Genomic DNA, 20444 nt, shown 5'->3' with positions numbered 1-20444 from the left:
TGACTGTGTTTATTTTGTATCCCACCCTGGGTCATCACAAAAAGTCATTAGTTGTGATGATAGGTAGTACTGTCTAGCTAAGCATGATTGGTCTTGAAAAAACTAAGAAGGATCAGATATGGTTAGTTCTTAGATAAGACATTTTCCATGAAATCTGACTACTAAAGGCCACTTTCAAAAGAAAGTTTTGAAAAATCCCAGAAGAAGGCAATAGGTACCCAGCAACATGGATGTGTCCATGAAGTTATCAAGAGTCAAACTTAGCTAATATTAGCTGAAGACACTAACCTTGATAGCCACCTGTAGAGGACTGGAATCTCCTGTGATCCCTACCACTGTTCCTTTGTAAACTTCACCAAATGCCCCATGTCCAAGTTCCCTAAAGGGAGGGAGAAAACAAAAACGCACGTTCACTTACTTTCTGTATCTGCACCAAGCAAACACTTCTGACTACAAAAAGTTGAAAGTTCCAGGAACCATTGGAAATGTCCATTATATTATGTGTGTGTGTGTGCACGCGCATGTGTATCAAGCATTGTTGACGAAACATGCATGCAGATAGCAGTAGGTTTTCATTAGCGTTTTCCCACAAAACAATTGCTTGGATTTAGAGCTCTCTAACTGAACTCAGGCTTTCTTTCCTGCACTACAATTAAAATTGTATGTCCAAATGCTAGCAAGAACACAGTGCAGCTAAATCTTACTGAAGTAGAGAAATATTCTTTCGTGGAATCTCTTTCAGTTCACTGAAAGTGGCCGTCTTTCCTGCAAAGCTGTAGTTGGGGTTATAATCTGTCATGATGGTAGAAGTACGGATTTTGCTTAGGTTATAGTCTGGATTCTGCAGATGGGGTCTGGTTCCTTCTGGCATCTTTTTCTTTCGATGATAAACTGAAAAGAAAACATGAATGAGAATCTGAGAAGAAAAGAGAATAAATTAAGCCATGTGAACGGCAGATATAATAACATTCCAGAATGTTTGTCTCAAATTTTTTAGACTTACTTCTCTCTGTTAGTATTTTAAAATTTTGTTAATATTTTTTTTTTTTTTTTGCAGAATTGCGTTAGCTTTTTTAACTGATCAGGCAACATACAAACATTTTTAGACTGTGACCTGGTCAAGAGCAGATAGTCATATTGGTGAAAGGAATAACCCAAATATTACACTTTTTAATAGTTCTAATTCTTCAGTAAACTGTGGATTCGTGGTTGCTTAAGAAATTGGTATAATGTGGTATAATGGCAAGCTTCAAAATACAAACCTTTTCCTATCAGGGTGAAGCAAAAATTCAGGGGAAAAAACACATAGTATTCAACATTTAGCCTTCACAAACAGAACTCTCAGGGGTGACTTGAAAGGGGACTGTGAAGCAGATGGTGGATTAAATATACCACACAGAAAATACATACAGGGCTGCAAATGGATTTAAACATTAAGTAGCTCCTTTTAGAAGAAAAGCATGTTTGCTTATTTAATCAGAAAGCTCTTCTAAAACATTTGCCTAGGCTTGAAAGCCAAAGATGAGATTTTAACTACAGATGAATTATTTTCCTTACTCATCAAAAAAAGACTGTAAGATGAAAAACCCATCAGTGTGAAACATACAAAGAGAGAAAAAGAGACACAGACACAAATATTATATATCATAGCTATTGTCTTACTAACTTCTATGTCCACTGAAATGTTGAATCTCTTGGGATTAGTTGGATAATCAAACCATGTTTCCCCACATGGTTTTGAATGACATTCATCCCAAATGGAACAATAAAGTATCACCTTGATTCACTGGACATTTTATAATATTAAAATAAAAAACAAGGCAATTTTTAAAAATTACCCCCTGCATGATGCAATGAATAACATCTCCTGGATCCATATCAAAATGCATAGGATATAAAGCCAACTATTTTGGCATATAAAACAGGAAATCCCATTAGTATCATCTCTTGGAATGAAAATGTAGAAATTACAAAGTAAATAACTAGTCATGTTCTGTCCTTCCATGATACTTAACATAGTGCTTTAAATAGCCAACTTACTTTGCTAACATCACAACTGTCCTATTCACACTAACAAACTGTGAACAAATCAGGAAACTTCACATGCTTTTAATTATTCCATTCCCTTGTTTCAAACAAAATGTTTAATGTGTAAGTCTATGTGTATCTTTGGTCAATCAATTTAGTGTTTTAGGAATCCTTAGTTCATTATTACTTTTTTCAAATCTAGTAGTTCAATGAGACAGTAGCTCCCTGTGAAAGCAAGCTGATCATGCTCCTTTGAAGTGTTCACCTTATTCTCCCACAATCATGATGGGTGGATCCAAACTTGTTTTCAAACATGAAAAGAATTGAGATCCAGTGGGGACCTCCTGTTGGTGGAAGGAGATAGATTTTCTTCATTCTGATTCTTTTTATGCATACACTCCCACTATCTCCATTGTGGTTCTAATGCTTCTCTGAAGAAACTTTTTAAAAAGCCACAGCAATCTGCACAGAAAGGAAAAATCTACAAAATTGCCCCTCATCGCAGCCCCCATCCTCTAACACAAACAAAACATTATTAAGTACTAATCTGGATTCAAAAGCACTATTTATTGTACAGACCGTCTCTAGTTTTTCAACTTTCCTTCCCAAGATCCTACATAAATCCTTGAAAAGGGCCAGAGATGTGAACACATGAATTCAGATATGCACAAAATATAGCAGATCCAACTTACCAATTGATAGGCTACCACAAGTGAGAATCACAACAAGCACCACAATCACAGCAATCACTGTCAAGAGGAATGGAAGAGGCAAGTGCTCTTCTGGAATCAGTTCCCGGATAACTAGACAAAACATGATATGTAAACATTTAGATTTCAGTTTAGGATTTTAAACAGGGTTTCTTAAAAAGCCCAAGAGCTGGATTAGAGCAAGAGTCTAGTTCAGTAATTCCTTTCCACCCTAACATCTAAGAAGAAGTTCATAAACAGAATGTAGCCAAGTCCTTGTGATAGAAAACTGAGAGAAGAAAAACTGGGAGCAAAAATGTGTTCCCAAAGTACTAGATATAATGTAGAGGACAAGGATGGGCTGTCGATGAACTAACAATAGTATAAATAAATTTATAAATTAATTATAATAAATAATTATTTATTATGCTGTAGTATTTTATAATAAATTAATAAAATTGGGTTTGTCTAGTTTAGGGAAAAGAAGGACTTGGGGTGACATGATAGCAGTGTTCCAATATTTGAGGGGCTGTCACACAGAAGAAGGGGTCAACTTATTTTCCAAAGCACCAGAAGGCAAGGCAAGAAACAATGGATGGAAACTAATCAAGGAGAGAAGCAAACTAGAACAAAGGAGAAATTTCATGACAGTGAGAACAATTGACTAGTGGAATGGCTTGCATTCAGAACTTGTGCCTGCTCCATCACTGGAGGTTTTTAAGAAAAGATGGGACACTTGTCTGAAGTGGTATAAGATCGCCTGCTTGAACAGGGAGTTGGACTAGAAGACCTCTAAAGTCCCTTTCAAGTGGCAGGGCTGGCAAGAAAGGGGGTGGGAAGGGAGGGGAGGGAGAAGGGAAGCAGCAGTACAGCAGGGCAGCTGATGAGTCCTACCCAGTAAAGCAGGTGAGCTTCCAGGATGTGTTGGTCTAACCAAGTATCAAAATAAAGGTCTATTTGCTGTTAATAGTTGTTACTTTTAAAGTTTAGATGCTACCGCTTCAGAGCCACAAGTAGCTTACAACAGTTAGAATGCAACAATACAGAATCACACTCTCTCTCAACCCAATTGACCTCACAGGGTTTGTTTTTGTGGGGAAAATAGGAGATGGAAAGTGTGCTTGATATATTCACTGCCTTCAGTTATTTGTAAAAATAATAAAGGCAGGATATAAATAAAAAATACAGTCATTTGTTGAGATAGCTTTCCATTTATATTAAATAAAATAATAATAAATAAACACATGTAACAAAACATAAATAAAATGAATAGTTTAGTGTATAATTTTAGAGGAAAAAGGATGACTGGTCATTGCTTCTTTGATCTGATCCCGGTGAAGCTTGGGGAAAGCAAGAAATAGAACTTTTTGTTTGCAAACTCTTTTTCATATTTTACCTGTGCAGGAAACATTGTCATTAGCCAAGATGGCCCCAGCTGCACAAATACAGATAGCTAGGTGACTGCCAGCCTGTTGCTTGCAGATACCTGATTGACAATGGCTGCAATTCACATAGACTTCAATGACTACTTCACCGTGACTTTCCATAACTAAAGGAGGAAAAGAAGGAAAAGATGGAAATCATAGTTCAAATGTTTCTGAAAGGAAGGAAGGAAGAAGGGGCATTTCCTCATTAGATCTTCTATCTATATGTTTTTTCCAATCATAAGTATCTTTTGCCGACTATCTGATAAATAATAAGCACATATCTTGAAGGCTACAGAAGAATATCTTTTCAAAGCAGAACCAACTATGGTAGGCAAACGCATTAGTTTCGATTACTGACTATATAAGCTATCAATCAGTAGAATAGGCTGCCACATAGTGGGGTTTGTTTAAATATTATCAAACAATGGTTGGTCATTTGCCACGGATACTTTAGCATACTTTTTCAACCTCAGCATCGTAAAAATGTTTGAATTTCAGGTACTAGAATTCCTTAGCCAACATGCCATACTGGCTTTCCAGTACGATTTCAACAGGGGGAAAAAAGCTTGTGGCCTCTTAAATATGAATATATTAATTACAGCAGTAAGTTTCATTAACTGAAGAGCATTCTAAAGTGCATTCTAATTGAAAAAAATCCATGCCATGCACAAACCTTTAGTCATTAAGTATGGAATTCTACCTTATTTTTATTAAATCAAGAAGTGTATGTTCCCAACCTGGGAAAAATATATTTACTATGGAAAATAATTCCAATTCTGGAACTTTTGTGCATGCCAGCACTTGCTGCTGTCAGAACTGCCGCATTGGCACAAAACTGCATAAACAGCTTCTGGGGTGACTGAATTTGAACTTCATACATGCTGTGATGTGTTAATGTGTCAGAAGAACTGAAAACATTTTTAATCTGTTTGGATAATGCCATCAAAAATGATTCTATTATATTGATTGTTGTAATGACGAGGCAGTCGAGGTGTTTGATCATGATCAACTGAATCATGATGAACTTTATTGGAGTCTAGTCTTGCATTTATACACATTTTTAGTAATCCTCTAACATTGGTTAACTTTGGTTTCTGCTTAACTTTCGTTACTGTTTAGCATAGTAATTAACACAATTAATTATCTCTAGTTAAAGTCTAACACATGTTTACTTCCTCTCTCTAATCCTCCTTTACATTAGTGACTTTGTTTGCCTGAGTTGTATTTGCTTTGTAAACATTCATTACCTACGGTTTGCCATCCAAGATAAGAACGTTCCTGCAATTACAACTCTACAATTGATATAGTAGAGTTCACAGATAAAGGGCATCATTCTTATGTGGTGTGGAATTTCCATGCTTCCCCTAATCTTCCTAATCCCCCCTTTGTCCTGAGAGTGGATACGAAAGGAACATGTGAATAAAACAATATACTGGAGGGACAAGATAAATGATAAGGTACATATCACTGTGGGGCTATATCTGACCAGCCAGAGGGCTCAAAAAGATCTCCCCAATTGGATTCACAAAGGAAACACCATGCTGCCCATCAGCCGTAATGTCATCTGTTTCAGAAGCATGTCCACCTATAAAAAGAACAAAGAGACATATTTAGCAGGCTACAGGGATCCATAGGTTGTCTAGTTGCCAAGTGAGCCAAACTAAAATCTTTAAATTTCAACGTTAGAATCACATTGCTGTTTTTTTCTCCTGAAATTTGCTGCAAATAGTTTTTATTCTACGGTTCTGAACAGATTTTAGTAGAATGTTGTGTCTTCATTCTAAATGTGCTATTTGAGTTCCTGGAGAAATGTGGCAAATACATATTCAGATTTGCTACACCCTCAAGTTTTTATGGGCTTCACTTTCTCAAATGATAAAACATTACTGGGAATATGCTCCTAGAAGTTTAACAGAAATGGAAAATACATCGGCTATGAATGCAAGTATACATTGTTTACTTTGACACTATCAATGATGAGAACTAAATTTGTAGATATAGATAATGTTCTGCAGGTTGATAAGATAATATGAAATCATGTTTTTTAGATATAACTCTTTCCATTTTTTTTTATAGTGGATGTCCTGGACATGGGGCAACACAATAATTTTGGAACAAAATGAAGGTTCCACCTGATATAAACTAAGCTTTATACCTTTGTAGCCTCCTCCTCCACCACCAGATGTACAGGCTCCTCCTCCACCACCAAAACCACCAGAAGTGGCCCACTGGAGTTTCTCTAATGCTTGTTGGCAGGCCTCACCACCTTCTCCACTTTCCAGAAGTGATTTTCCAGCCCAGGGGTACTGGGTAATACCTTCCCAACCACCACCTCCACCTGTACAATTTGAAGAGAAAGATAACAATATTCACAGATAGAAATTGCGCACCAGTTAGAACTCATAAATAGATACAAATGCATACACATTAAAAAAACAAATTAATAAACATTAATGTAAACACCTATAACCTATTTCCAATATTTTGCTATTGCACAATTTCTGTGCCATAAATTATGGGGTTCCATTTGTTGGAAAATTATCAGCTAGGCAAGAAGGAGGGATCAAATGGGGAATTAGCCTTGAGTCTTTGTGCAGCTGCAGGAGACTTAGGGCTGACCTCTCCTAAATTCCATGGGACCTTATCTGTCCCAAGAGAAGTCAGGCAGTCTGGGGAGAGTCTTGTATTATAGGTAGAATATAATAAAATAGTCAACTTGAACCTTTTATATGTAGATCAGGTTGCTTGCACCTGATACGATTAGAGGAATGAAAAAAATATAGTTTACATTCAGGGGTGGGATTCAAAAATCCCAACAACCGGTTCTTTGCCTGGGTGCTGGGTTGGCGTGGCTATAGTGGGCGTGGCCTACCGGAACTTCCAGGAGGGCCATTTTTCACCTTCCCCAGAGTCCAGAGGCTTCCCTCGGGCCTCTGGGAAGGCAAAAACAGTCTCCCCCCCGGGCTCCAGAAGGTCTCCAGAAGCCAGAAACAGGCCCGTTTCTGGACTTCTGGAAGGGTCATTTTTCACCCTTCAGATTTAACATCCGGTTCACCCAAACTGGCCCAAACCAGCTGAGTCCCTATCCCTGTTTACATTTCTATAATGTTATCTCTCTTTCTCTCCCCCCCCCCACATTATATATGATATAGACATGTAAACTATGCACACACATACACACGTGTGTGCGTGCGTGTGTGTGTGTGTGATATATAATTATTTTTAACTTAGTTTTACAATTATTACCCAACTTATTAATTTCCATGCCTAAAACTTTCATATATTACCTCTATAGTCCATGAAAGTTTTAGGTATGGCTATTGTTCCTTAAGGCTACTACATCTGGGTTGCACCTATCTGAATGACCAGTAAAGGCACTAAAAAGTTTTTTATTTGATATCTGTATATGGGTATGGGTATCCATCTGATGCCATATCACAATCAATTGCATTTTATAAGGTAGATTATAGTGGGTCTAGTTGTTCCTCCAATTTCCAGTGCCAAACATCAACAATCATGAAGATTGTGAGTCATTCAAATGGGCCTTCCTTGAATCTACTTCCAAGAACATTTTTTAAAGCTTAATTCTTATTTTGGACAACTGCTGTTATGCTGGTCAAGGTCAATCATCTTTCCCCAGTGCTACAAGCCTCAGAAAATCCCAATGTAGCAAGCTAAACTGCACATTACCAAGGATAATAAAGCATAGGGAAATAAACATAACTTTACAAAGTTATTTTTCTAAGTTTCCTTGCAATCTAATTTGAGGAATTTTCTGACAGAGAGGGGAGAGTTCATATCTAGTTCCCTGTGTGCTGTGATGGCCCCTGAATATTTTCTTTCTCATACAAAGCTAAAGAAATGCTTTCTTTGGTGCTGAAGGAAGCTTTTTTTCTAAGTTTAATTGCCCAGTGAGGAGAGAAATTTTCAGGACAGTGACAAAGAACAGAAAACTTGGGTGAGTATATCAATGGTCTGAAAAAGAATTGTACACATGGAGAACAATCAATGCCTTGGGGTTCATTTGGAAAATTCTCTCCTAGGCATTGCATTCAGGGGTAATGAGCAAGACATTCTCTCTTGACCCAACCTACGTCATAGGGCAAAAATTAGGGGAATGCATAAAAACAGCTAAGATACCAGGATTTTCACCAACAAAGAATGGCAAACTGGAAACCTTCTTGGGCATGAACAAACAGAAAAGTGGGCAACCAATTTGGGAAAAGAGCTGGAAATAATGCCAAGAGTTTCAAATTTCAGAGTTAAATGGAAAGGACAATGACAATAAAAAGAACTCACGAGCATCTCAAAGACTACTAAGCATAACTATTTTTGCAAAAAGTTTTCAGGTTATGAAAAATATTGCATGCATTTGCACGTATTGTAACCCACAAATAAATCTTAGCCTTCATACAGCACACTTCAAATGCTTAACATTCAGTCTTTGTATTTTTTTAAGTGTTTCAAGAGAGGCCTCAAGATGACAATAAGTTCTAACTGGCCTAAGTTTGCATCTACAAATATAAAATTAGCATACAGTATATAAGTGTCATGCTAATTCATTTCCTGTGAAGTATCTTCACTTTAGATAATTATACAACAGATGTTGTTTGCTCAGCTGTTGGCCCCTTATCAAGAGCAGATCCTCACCTGCTGCTCCAGTTCTCCCATTGACCCCAGGTATGGCTGAGCTGTTCACATACTGTTCCAAGAACGCATCGTCCAGGGAGCTCTCCTGCGCCTTCAGATAAGCCTTTCCTCCACCCCCTGCCGCAACAAGCAAAGGTTCAAAAGCTCCATCCTTCTGCTGCTCAAGAAATCACACACACACATACACACACACACAAACACAAGGAAGCATTAAGGAAACATCAAAGGTTCAAAGTTAAGCACCAAACAAAATAAAAGCCCAAACAGAAATAAAAACTCTGACTGGAATAGCTGACATTCTTTGGCCGCGAGAGGCAAGCAGTGTTGCCAGTAACTCTTGAACCATCTTACGCCTGCCTCTAAAATCAGATCACGTAATTTCAAGTTTTCTAGAGCAAAGTTTAGGAAGGGCTAGGAAAAGTGATGGCCTCTCAGCTGTTGTGGGACCAACATTTGTTTGATCTGGCTTAAAATATTCTCTCTCTCTGAAGAACTCTAATAACATTAAAGGCCCTAAAGTTCCATACTGAACATCTATGGAGATTCTCAGTCATCCAGGTCATGGTTGTCCCAAAAGTGCTTTTTTCCCCAAGAGACAGCTGGACTTTCTGGTTTTTCTTTGAAGTCCTTACCACTCAGGTGACCCTGATGATACAGATAAACCTCCAGGTGGCCTTAATGACTTGCTAAAAGAAAGCAACTGACCAGCTGTCTGCAAGGAGTATAAATCCTTCCATTCCCCACCATCCAATCGGAGCCGAAGAAGCTTCTTGGATGAAAAGCGAAATGTCTTCAACAAAAAACCAGACAGTCCAGTTGCCTCTTGGAAAAAAGCACCTTTGGGATGTCCATACTGAACATACCTCAGCATTTTAGCAAACCACCCCAGAAATCTTTGAAGGACCTTGCCAATGAAACTGGCATGCTACCAATTGCCTCTATACTTCTGAACAGCAATGGTAATGATTCAAACCATTCAAAATGAAGAAAAGGACAAAAAAAGGAAAAAGGCAGTAACAGACACAATGTTAATTCAGGGGTCATTTGTAATTCAAATTGTCTTGGGCTGCATGGTGGAGGTTTCAATCCGGGGCCATATCATTTATCAGCTGCTAAGCATTCCAGCAATGAATATTTTGATTTTCCCCCTGTTGCAATGACTCTCTCCATTGTCTAGAGCAGTGGTTTCCAACCAATGGGTTGGGGACCAATGGTGGTCCATGAGAAAATTTTGGTGGTCCTCAGAGAAATGTGATCCCCAAAGCACCCCCTAAAGCAATTAATCCAGGCTGCATGGGAACACAAGGCTTGCGTCGCTTGCATTGCGAACAACACGAGGTAGTGAGGGGAGGGGGGAAAGGGTGGAGGGGAGGAACTTGCCCCACTTGCCCCATGCGCCTGGCCTGGCCACCGGGCTGCTTCTTTCTGCTTCTTTCTTCTGCTTTTGGCTGCACACAAGGAAAACAGCAAAACTCTTCCTTTCTCTCCCCCAAACTCTGCCAGAAATGAGTCTTTGGGATCCTGCAATCCTGTTCCAAGAGGCTGCGCCGGCAAAGACTCATTTCTGGCAGAGTTTGGGGGAGAGAAAGAAAGACTCCAGCTGCTTCTGCTGCTTTCCTTGCATGAGCCAAAAGTCTCTCTCTCCCTCTGAGAATAGAGCTGGAGACAGTATCCTGCAATCCCAAATAAAGAATGATCGATCGGTAGGAAAATGGGGTGGGAAATTTTCCTGCAGACTTTTTGGGGGATTTTCCCAGGGTCTCTGGTCCGCGGGATTTAAAATTATGAGTTTGGTGGTCCCTGAGGTTTAAAAGGTTGGCAACCCCTGGTCTAGAGCTCCATCATGTTTGTGCCACCATGTTTAAATATTCTCCAGATGGGAAGCTGCTTCAACTGGCCCTTAAATATTGCTAACTACAGCTAGCTATTGCTAAATAATTGCTAGTGGTCCTTAGCAACTGCTTGCAAAAGAACATGAACACTTACTCGAAACACATAGGTGGCTCCTCCGCCCCCTCCCCCTCCTCCAGCCCATTTGGTCAGTCCCTGAGCTTTTTTGTATTCTTCTTCAATTTCTGAAGATTCCCCCAGGCAAATCTGCTTAGTGTGATAGTTAATCTGAAAGAGCAAAGGGGAGAAAAAGAATTAAAATCTGAAGAACATTTTTATTTACATCCACAGACAGCTGAAAATCTTTCTCCGTGAATCTTTGATTTATTTGGTGGATAGATTTAGATTTTGCCCTTATTCAGGGAGCTCAGTGAAATAGTTCTGGAAGTCATTTTTTTTAGTTGTATCACAATGCCATGCTGAGCTATGATTAACTACAGATGGAAACCTATGGTAGACCTCTGCAGCTAAGGAGAATAAAGTAGGGGAAATCCCAGATTGGGATTAAAGTACTAGGAATTACTTGTGAACGGAGCTGGAATACTAAGCGTGCCACCTGACCCAAATCAACCAATGAGCTTCAGTGACTGTATACATGAACCTGAACCCAGGATTCATCAGAACGGATCCAACATATTAATTATAGCAATCGGAATTCTTCCAAAACAGAGTTTCCTCAACCTTTCCTGCTTTGCGGACTGGCGGGGGAGAGGATAGTTCTGCACAAGCGCCAAATATGCACACGTACCTCCGTTTGCATGAGCAGCGGGCATGTGAGTTGCCACTCACACAAATGAAGTGCGTGCACATATGCTTGCCTGCTGCTTGTGCAAGTGGGGATGCATGCGGATGCTTGCCCACAGGTGCAGTAGTGGGCCACAGCTCAGGGGTTAGGGATCCCTGCTCCAAAATTATATTAATCTGTTTCAATATTTGTGAACAATGAATTATAAATCGCATGTAGTTTTAGTTTACTGTATTGTCATTGCACCTCGTACAACGAAATCAAACACCATCTTCAGTGCAGATCATGACCATGAAAATAAACACAAACACACATCCCCCACCCTCCACACATTGAACCAAAAACCCCAATACCACACCAACACTGCACTATACAGCAGAATTCAAAAGAGCTATTGCCCTGGGACAGAAGCTGTTTTTCAGCCTGTTTGTCCTTGTTTTTATTATTCTGTACCGTCTGCCAGATGGTAATAGTTCAAAAAAAGGGTTCCCAGGATGAGATGGATCTTTGAGAATATTTTGAACTTTCTTAAGGCAGCGGGAGCTATAAAGCTCTTCCAAAGAGGGGAGAGGGCAACCAATGATCTTCTGGGCAATGACATTAACCCTCTGGAGTGCTTTCCTATCTGCCACTGTGCAACTGGCAAACCATACAGAGGTGCAGTAAGTTAAGATACTCTCTGTGGTACAGCGGTAGAAGGTCACCAGCAGTTTTTCATTCAGTTGTTGTTTTCTGAGACGTCTCAGGTAGTATAATCTCTGCTGGGCCCTTTTGACCAATGTTGTGAGCACCCCAGGTCAGGTCCTCTTTTAGGGTAACACCCAGAAACTTAAAACTGGCCACTTGCTCCTCGGTCTCCATTGATAAACAAGGGCTGGATGTCTGATCTGTTCCTTCTATAATCCTATAATCCATATATTTACTACTGCAAAGAATATATGCACTTTAAAAAAAAATCCTGAGCGTAGTTTGGGCTCGTTTATTCTTCTCATTAGGCAAAAATGCCACTTTTAGCATTTTCTCTCTTTGGTTTATATACTAGGATTTCCCTCCTCTCCCAAGTGTATCAGTTACAACAATTGTTTAAAATACATTCAGACTTGTCAATATTTGATTTCAAAACAGTCTATAGGTTCGGCAAAGAAGTCATGAATTGGAAACTCAACAATAAGAATGACAAAACTTCAAGCTAAGCATAAAAAACCCACCCCCAACCCTCTTTGCAGTCCTTTGAGACCTATTTCTTATTTTGGAGCTATCGTTATTGGGAAGACTGGCTCCTGAAATATCTTATCAACCTTTTGTCACAACCTCAAAGTACACCAAGTGCTTGGAGTAGAAAGTGTGCAGGCCTCACCCTTAGGCAGGCATCTTCTCCTTGTTGCCCCACCAACATGTAGAGCAGCTCATCTTTTTCCAGTTGGAAGTTAGCTGAGATAAAAATCCCGTGGGACCGTTTGTTGTGGTTCTTGGCTCCTTTCCCTCCAGCTGCACCGTAGGCTGAAATCCTGGAGAAGGGTAACAACAATTAGAAAGAAACTCTACAGCTCAGAACGAGGCTCCAAGGTGGTGAACTCTTCACAGCCACAGGCCTGTCTCCAAAGAGGGGATATCCAGCTCAACTGCTTTATCCCCCATCTGATCCCCAGGCTAACTGCCAAGCCCATTTTACTTGTGCCAGCAGAGAAGAAGAAACTTTCTGACAGTGAGAACAATCAACCAATGGAACAGCTTTTGCCCTCAGAAGTTGTGGGAGCACCATCACTTGAGGCCTTCAAGAAGAGATTGGACTGCCATCTGTCAGACGTGGTGTAGGGTCTCCCGCTTGGGTGGAGGGTTGGACTAGATGACCTACAAGGTACCTTCCAACTCTGATTATCTATTATCTGTTATCAGAAGGCCTTCTTAGGATCCCGTTGGTCAAAGAACTCCAAATAGCAGGATCCAGGGGAAGAGCCTTCTCTGCTACAGCGCCTACATTTTGTGGAACATTTTATCCGCTGAAATCTGCCCCCACCTTCCTATCTTTCTGCAAGAGTCTGAAGACCTGGGTCTGCCAGTTGGACCAGATGGAGGGAGTTCCACACTGGAGGTGGCTGCTAGATTGATGGCAGATTCAACTCCCTTTGTTCTCTGCTCTCCATTCATTCGTCTTTTTTGTTATCATATTGATGCATTCTCATTGTGTTCCTTTGTCACTGTTTACTTTATTGTTCTATTATTTTAATTCTTTTTGCACGCCTTTTCATTAATTAAGCTGCCTAGAGTTGCTCCACGGTGAGATAGGTGGCAATTTAACAAAACAATAAACAGACAAACAAACAAACATCCAGCCCATCTTTAATGTGATGGATGGAGTATATGCCATTACGGTTGTTGACCCTTAGCAACTGCGTAGTTATGCAGGTCATAACTATGAAAAACGATCATAAGTCACTTTTTCAGTTGTAACTTTGACTGGTCACTAAACAAACTGTTGTAAGTCAAGGACTACTTAGTATTCTTATTTCCTCATCTCATCACACTGATACTCACGTATATCGGTTTGATACTGGCACTTTCCAGATTTGTACCCCTTGTAGATGTCCCTCTTTTCCCACAGTCACTGACATATTGGTGTCTTGATAAGCACTATCGCACTGTGCTTGTGTGGGTCCACGAGGCCCACTAGCCCCACAGGTTGCAAACCACCAGAGATTAACAGGTGTTTCCCCTATTGTTAGAAAAACATTCAGAGCTGTGATTAGCATGTCAACTTCACTTTCTTTCCCAGATCTTATTCACACATAATAAAAAGGGAAAAAAAGCATTATTATCTGCCCAGGTCCAGCTTTTGATTTCTTACTAGTCGTTTGTTTATTAAATTTACTAGCCCATCTTATAATTCTGGATGGTGTACAATGTTACAACTATACAAAATGTGTGTGTGTGTGTGTGTGTGTATGTTTTCTTAAGTTTTCAAACGTCAGACAAACACAATACAGAAGCCTGATGATGGCAGATGAGATTCTGCCGAAACGTTGCTACAACTTTAAAAGCACAACTATAATTTTGAGTACTTTGGAAAACCAGTAGCGGAAATTTTGAGTAGTTCAGAATACCACCTCACTGGCCCCGCCCCATGTATTCTCTGCCTTCCAAGTCCCAGCTGATCGGTGGGTCTTTTTTTGTTGCCCTGTACAGGAAAATGGAGCTGGAAAGCAGGTTAGTAGGGTGGGGAGAGAATGGGGATTTTGCAGCATCTTTTCCCTGGAGTGGGGTGGGAATGGAGATTTTACAGTATCCTTCCCCTGCCACGCCCACCAAGCCACGCCCACCAAGCCACGCCCACCAAGCCATGCCCACCAAGCCACACCATGCCCACCAAGCCACGCCCACAGAACCAGTAGTAAAAAAAATTGAATCCCACCACTGGTATGTATGTATGTATGTGTGTATATATGTATGTATATAAAAATACTGTAAAAAACTTTTATACAGTAGTAAAAAACTTCCAGACAATACAGCAACAACCACATTTCCTACTAAGTCCTTTCCCCTCTGGGGGATGTTTTACTAATAGTTTCTCATTTCTAGCATTAACTATCTCAGTGACATAGTGTGTACATCTTTACGCGTTACTGTACCTTTCACTGTAAAAATGCCTTCCGAATAAACCACATGTATAACTGTGCAACTCTATTTTCTCCTACCGAAAAGTTTTCAGCAGCTATCAGATCACAAGATATAGCCTTTCAGTGGTTTTAATGGCTCTATCACTTATGGCAATGAAGCAGCACTGAACATTATGAGGAGCTTTGGATCAGAACTGCTTTCTTTCTTGCTCCACTTAAAGCTCTCTTTTATTTCGTTTCCAATGAAATTTTAGCCAGAATGGCTATCTTAAGAAGGCATTGGATATCATGTAAGATTCTGAATTTGCTGATGTGCAAGCTAGTTAAAAAACAAATATATGTTATGGATCTTCAGCTTTTCGTAGTTTGATCCCAGCTTAAACCAAATGAAAAAAAAAAAAATCAGCAAAAGTGACTTTATGGTAGCAGCTTTGTTGAGCATGATCAAGTAAAAAAACGGAAAGGTGGTAGAATCCTAATAAAGATCTATCAATTTCTACTTTGTTGGTTTCACCATAATAAATAAAAAACAAGAAACAAAATATTGCTTACATTGGTTATTTTTGAACCAAAACAACAACTGGAACTACTTTGAGAAATATATGTATTTCAGTAGCCATCTCATTGGGAGGACACAACTATAAACTGGATTTCATACCACTTCTTTTTAACAAAATTAAGTCATTGATATAAAAAAGTAATAAGCATTATTCAAACATGACATAATTCAATTCATATAGGTCAATAATAAATTTGAAAAAGCAAACAACAGAGGGGTATGTGAGCTCTGATCCACACTGAAACTCAAGCAGGAATATTTAACTCTTTTGCCTTAATTTTATCATATTTTATTTATATCTAAAACTTTTGTATTCTATTCCAATTTCATTTTAGACTGTATTTTATTCCAATTTCATTTTAAATCATATTTTATTCCAATTTCATTTTAAATTGCTTTTATCAAATTTTAATTTGTTTCTGGAACTTTGCACTTTGATATGGCCCAAGGGCTAATCAATAAATAGAAAACTTTTTTGCCTTTTATTATGGTTCCAATTCAGGGACCACAGTCAGACTCCTGAAAATTTTCTGCTATTCACGTTTGTAAAAGAAATATCGTAACTTTCTTTGCTCCAGTACAAAAAGTTATACATTCGAAGGGTGAATTAGAATTACAGTAGGCCTATTCTTTACAATTCTACCCACATATTACCCACAAGACTACTTATGCCAAGGAAATACAGGAAATACGGCTGAAAACTAGAAAATATTAATTCAAGAATTATCCTATTCTTTCTGTCTAAAGGATCGAAGTAGTTCCTGTAGTTTTCTATAACTGCAATGTTATTCAAAAGCTGCTTTATTTCTGATGCCTAGATTTAGCATTATGTCAGTAATTATGCCGGATTTAGCTTTATGAGAATAATAAGTTCACTATGAGAAGAAATCTTAGCAATAAATTACTTATAAATGAATATTACAAACGGATACACAGTGATAGTTACCTAAAAGAAGGGGCTCTTCCAAAGGATTAAAAAGACGCTCATCTAATCTATCCATTGCCGGTGAGTAGTGCTGATCTCCATCAGTGTGGCTTTGTTTTCTTCCTGCCAGGATTTGCAAATGAGTGAAATGAAAAGACAGAAGAAGAAAGGGTTTGGATTAAAAAGAAAGAAAAACCAGGTTCCTTTTCTGAACCAAATTCAAATAATAAGGGTTTTCTCACTATCTCAGCAACTATGTTCCTAGACTTATTGATAATTGCTTAGGCAAGTGAATTCTAAGACTTCTGGGATTCTATAGTCAGTATATAGCAATAGCATTTATATACCACTTCATAGTGTTCAGGAAGGTTGAGTCGACTTTGAGCTGGTCAAGATATCAATGTATGATGTTAATACTTCTCAATACATCTAATTTGTATCACTGGATGAGAGTTTTGCCTGCAATGTTTTTTTAAAGAGTATACACCAGGGGTGTTCAAATTTGACCGCTTCAAGACTTGTGGACTTCAACTCCCAGAACTCCTCCTCCAGTGATGTTAACTCAGGAATTCTGGGAGTGGAAGTCCACAAGTCTTAAACTTGCCAAGTTTGAAGATCCTTGGTCTACACTCTTGAATTTGAAGGCCAATTTGAATATGGCTAGTTTTTATAAACTAATTATTTCATACACACAGCAAGGCATAGCTTCTTTCATTCCCCCTTGTTGTGAACTAAAGAAATGTAATTAATAAAGATTCATTAGCATAGCAGGATCGTAATCCTGCTCTTCCTATTGGCCCATATAATGGCAAGTTATGATTGGTTCATTCCGAGCAATCTGATTGGCTATTAGCGGACCGAGTCCCATTGGACAAGGTTCAAACCCTATAACAACATCCATTGGTCATCCGGATAGCAGTTCACTCTATAAAAGGGCGGCTGCTATCCGGGTTTTTTTTGTCTCTGTTATGCTTGTGAATAAAGAGCTGAAGTTCACGGTTTACAGTCTGGTCTCCGTTCATTAAACCCATGCCTCAAACTTAACACTGGCGACGAGGATGGGATGCGGAGACAAAAGAGCTGACTAAACCCTACAGAGCACCAACCGAAGCACGTGGCTGAGAGCGCATCTACATCGGCAGGATGTCAGGTGGCGCTATACCACCCGCTCCTTTTGACCCGGAAAAGGAAGACTGGGAGTCGTATATGGATCGGTTTCAAATGTTTCTGGAAACCAACAATTTGAAAGACGCTACACCCGGAAAGAAGCGGGCGGTGTTCTTGACCCATTGTGGACCGGCCGTTTTTAAGATGGCGAAAGCGCTCGCGAAACCGGCTGAGGTAAAATCAATGGATTGGGACAACCTCGAACCTATCCTACGGGCTCACTATGCCCCCGCCGTACCAACGTTGGTCCGGAGACACGAATTTTATCAACGGGATCAGTGGAAGGGTGAAAGTATTGCAGACTTCATCGCTGACCTTAGAAACCTGGGAGGCCTCTGTGGTTTTTCAGACCTAGAAGAAGCTATGCGAGACCGCATAGTTCTGGGATTAGATGACCACACAGTACAGAGCAAGATCATGGCAAAAGGGGACATCGGTCTTGCAGATGCCATTGCAGATGCTACTGCAGCAGAGGCAACCAAGAAGTCGGCCGCTCGAATGCGCCGCACCAACGCGCCGCTCCGTCAATTCGCCTGTGAAGCCTCGCCTCAACTAGAAAGACACTCAGCAACAGCGCACCATGAGGACCTCGAGTCCCAGTCCGAGAGTGATGAAGAAGAGGTTAACAGACTTCGGGCTGAACAAGATCAACAAACTCTAAAATTTCAGTGCCCATGTGCGGGTTGTGGGGGAAACCACCCGCGATCCAGTTGCAAATTCCTCGACGCAATCTGCCGTTCCTATGGGAAGAGAGGCCACATCGCACGGGTCTGCAGAAGCAAGAGAGAGTCCAACCCGAACCGAAGGGAGAGCAACCTCCGACAACCCACAAGAAACGTTCTTATAAATCGGCATCGCTTGGGTAACCAAGAGAACAACCACTCCTACAGAAACAGGGCACTGGCTCTTCAAGCAAAATGAGAAGAGGCACACCAAACGACAACCATCGGCCACGCTTCGCTACTAGACTCACAGAAAATCCGAGTGAGAGTCGCCATTGAAAACCAACCTTGCCAAATGGAAGTCGATTCGGGGTCGTCCCTCTCGATGGTTTCCTGGAAGACCCTCGAACAACTCATCCCTGCCATCCGTCGTCAGGATCTCAGCACCCAGAAAATCGTCCTCAGGGATTACCAGGGGAACACGATTCCAGTCGCCGGCTTGACTCAAGTCCAAGTAACTTTCAAAAATCGTAGTGCAGCACTTCCATTGACTGTCGTCGATGGTAACCGGCCCAGCTTGCTAGGCCTATAATGGTTCGCCCCACTAGGGATTGAATTAGCCGGCATTCACCATGCTGAGAGCGATGATTGGGAAGAGGGCATGGTCCAAGAATTCCAGGACGTGTTTTCGGACAACTTAGGCAAGTACAAGGGGACCCCTATATCATTTAGCCTCAATCCAGAAGTAGCCCCTATCCGCCTTAAGCCTCGTCGGGTACCGTTCGCCCTTAAACCCAAGATTGACGAGCAACTTGATAAGTTAATAGCCCAAGGGGTGTTGGAGCCTATTGACCATGCCCGTTGGGAAACCCCAATCGTAACCCCCATCAAACCGGATGGGTCAATTAGAATTTGTGGAGATTACCGCGCCACCCTGAACCATGCACTCCAACAGAGCGCTTATCCGGTGCCTGTGGTTCAACATCTTCTCCACTCCCTGGGCGGCGGGAAGATCTTCGCAAAGTTGGACTTAGCGCAAGCGTATCAACAACTACCCATTGATGCGGAAACCGCAGAGGCACAGACTATCGTTACACACCGAGGTGCCTTTAAATGCAACAGACTCCAGTTTGGAGTGAGTGTAGCCCCAGGGATATTTCAGAGTCTAATGGAGAGACTTTTGCAAGGCATAAAAGGGGTTGTGCCGTATTTTGATGACGTTTTAATTGCTGCCCCTAATAGAGAAGAGCTCAAACAGCGTCTCAGACTGGTTCTGCATAGATTCAAAGACGCCGGCCTCGAGGTGAAAAAAATAAGTGTCAACTGTGTACTGAGCGGGTGGAGTTTCTTGGGTATCTCCTCGATAAACAAGGGATTCACCCCACTGAGACCAAACTCAAAGCAATTAAAAACGCCCCAAGACCTAAAAGTAAGGCTGATCTCCAGGCCTTCTTGGGACTCATTAATTTTTACAACATCTTGCCTCACAAGGCAACAGTAGCCGAACCCTTACATCGACTTCTCGACAAGAAAGCTATTTGGGTTTGGGGTCACAAAGAGGAGCGCTCTTTCAGAAAGGTGAAAGACTTATTAACCTCCGACGCTGTGCTAATGCAGTACAACGAGACTTTGCCATTAAATATTACGTCCGACGCGTCACCGTTTGGGGTTGGAGCCATTTTGAGCCACGTGTTACCAAACGGGAATGAGGCTCCCATTGCGTATTTTTCCCGCACATTATCAAAGGCTGAACGAAACTATAGCCAACTTGACAAAGAGGCTCTTGCTATTGTATCGGCCGTGAAGCGATTTCACGAATATGTTTACGGGCGGCCCTTTACTCTAGTTACAGACCACAAGCCTTTACTTGGCATTTTAGCAGGTGATAAACCAACGCCGCATATATTGTCGCCTAGAATGACTCGCTGGTCAGAATTCCTAGCTGCCTACAACTACGTACTGCAGCATCGCCCGGGGAAAGCCATTCACCACGCTGACGCTTTGAGCCGTTCCCCACTTCCGGAAACCGTCAGCGACCCAGCTCCAACCCTCACTACGCTGCAAATTGAAACTCTCAACTCGCCGGCA

The 20444-nt window shown here is 40.7% G+C and overlaps 1 protein-coding gene across 2 annotated transcripts in view; it reads right to left on the bottom strand.

Moving 5' to 3' along the window:
* Positions 1-20444, bottom strand: part of LTK (leukocyte receptor tyrosine kinase) — a 127974-nt gene that overhangs the window by 36300 nt on the left and 71230 nt on the right. For both annotated transcript variants that reach the window (XM_087951680.1, XM_087951681.1), the window contains 11 exons: positions 16549-16650; positions 13965-14142; positions 12787-12937; positions 10781-10912; positions 8795-8951; positions 6300-6482; positions 5631-5729; positions 4114-4266; positions 2721-2831; positions 705-891; positions 289-379 (listed from right to left, as the gene is read on the bottom strand). In XM_087951680.1, the coding sequence (XP_087807806.1) occupies positions 289-379; positions 705-891; positions 2721-2831; positions 4114-4266; positions 5631-5729; positions 6300-6482; positions 8795-8951; positions 10781-10912; positions 12787-12937; positions 13965-14142; positions 16549-16650 (1544 nt within the window). The remainder of the gene's footprint in view (positions 1-288; positions 380-704; positions 892-2720; positions 2832-4113; positions 4267-5630; positions 5730-6299; positions 6483-8794; positions 8952-10780; positions 10913-12786; positions 12938-13964; positions 14143-16548; positions 16651-20444) is intronic.

This window comes from Notechis scutatus, chromosome 1, assembly GCF_049901735.1.
Source record: "Notechis scutatus isolate UNSWTSFEM ecotype Mainland chromosome 1, rNotScu1.2, whole genome shotgun sequence".
Lineage (NCBI taxonomy): Eukaryota > Metazoa > Chordata > Lepidosauria > Squamata > Elapidae > Notechis > Notechis scutatus.
Note: the sequence above shows the minus strand (reverse complement) of the source record. Positions and strands in the feature narration are given on the sequence as shown.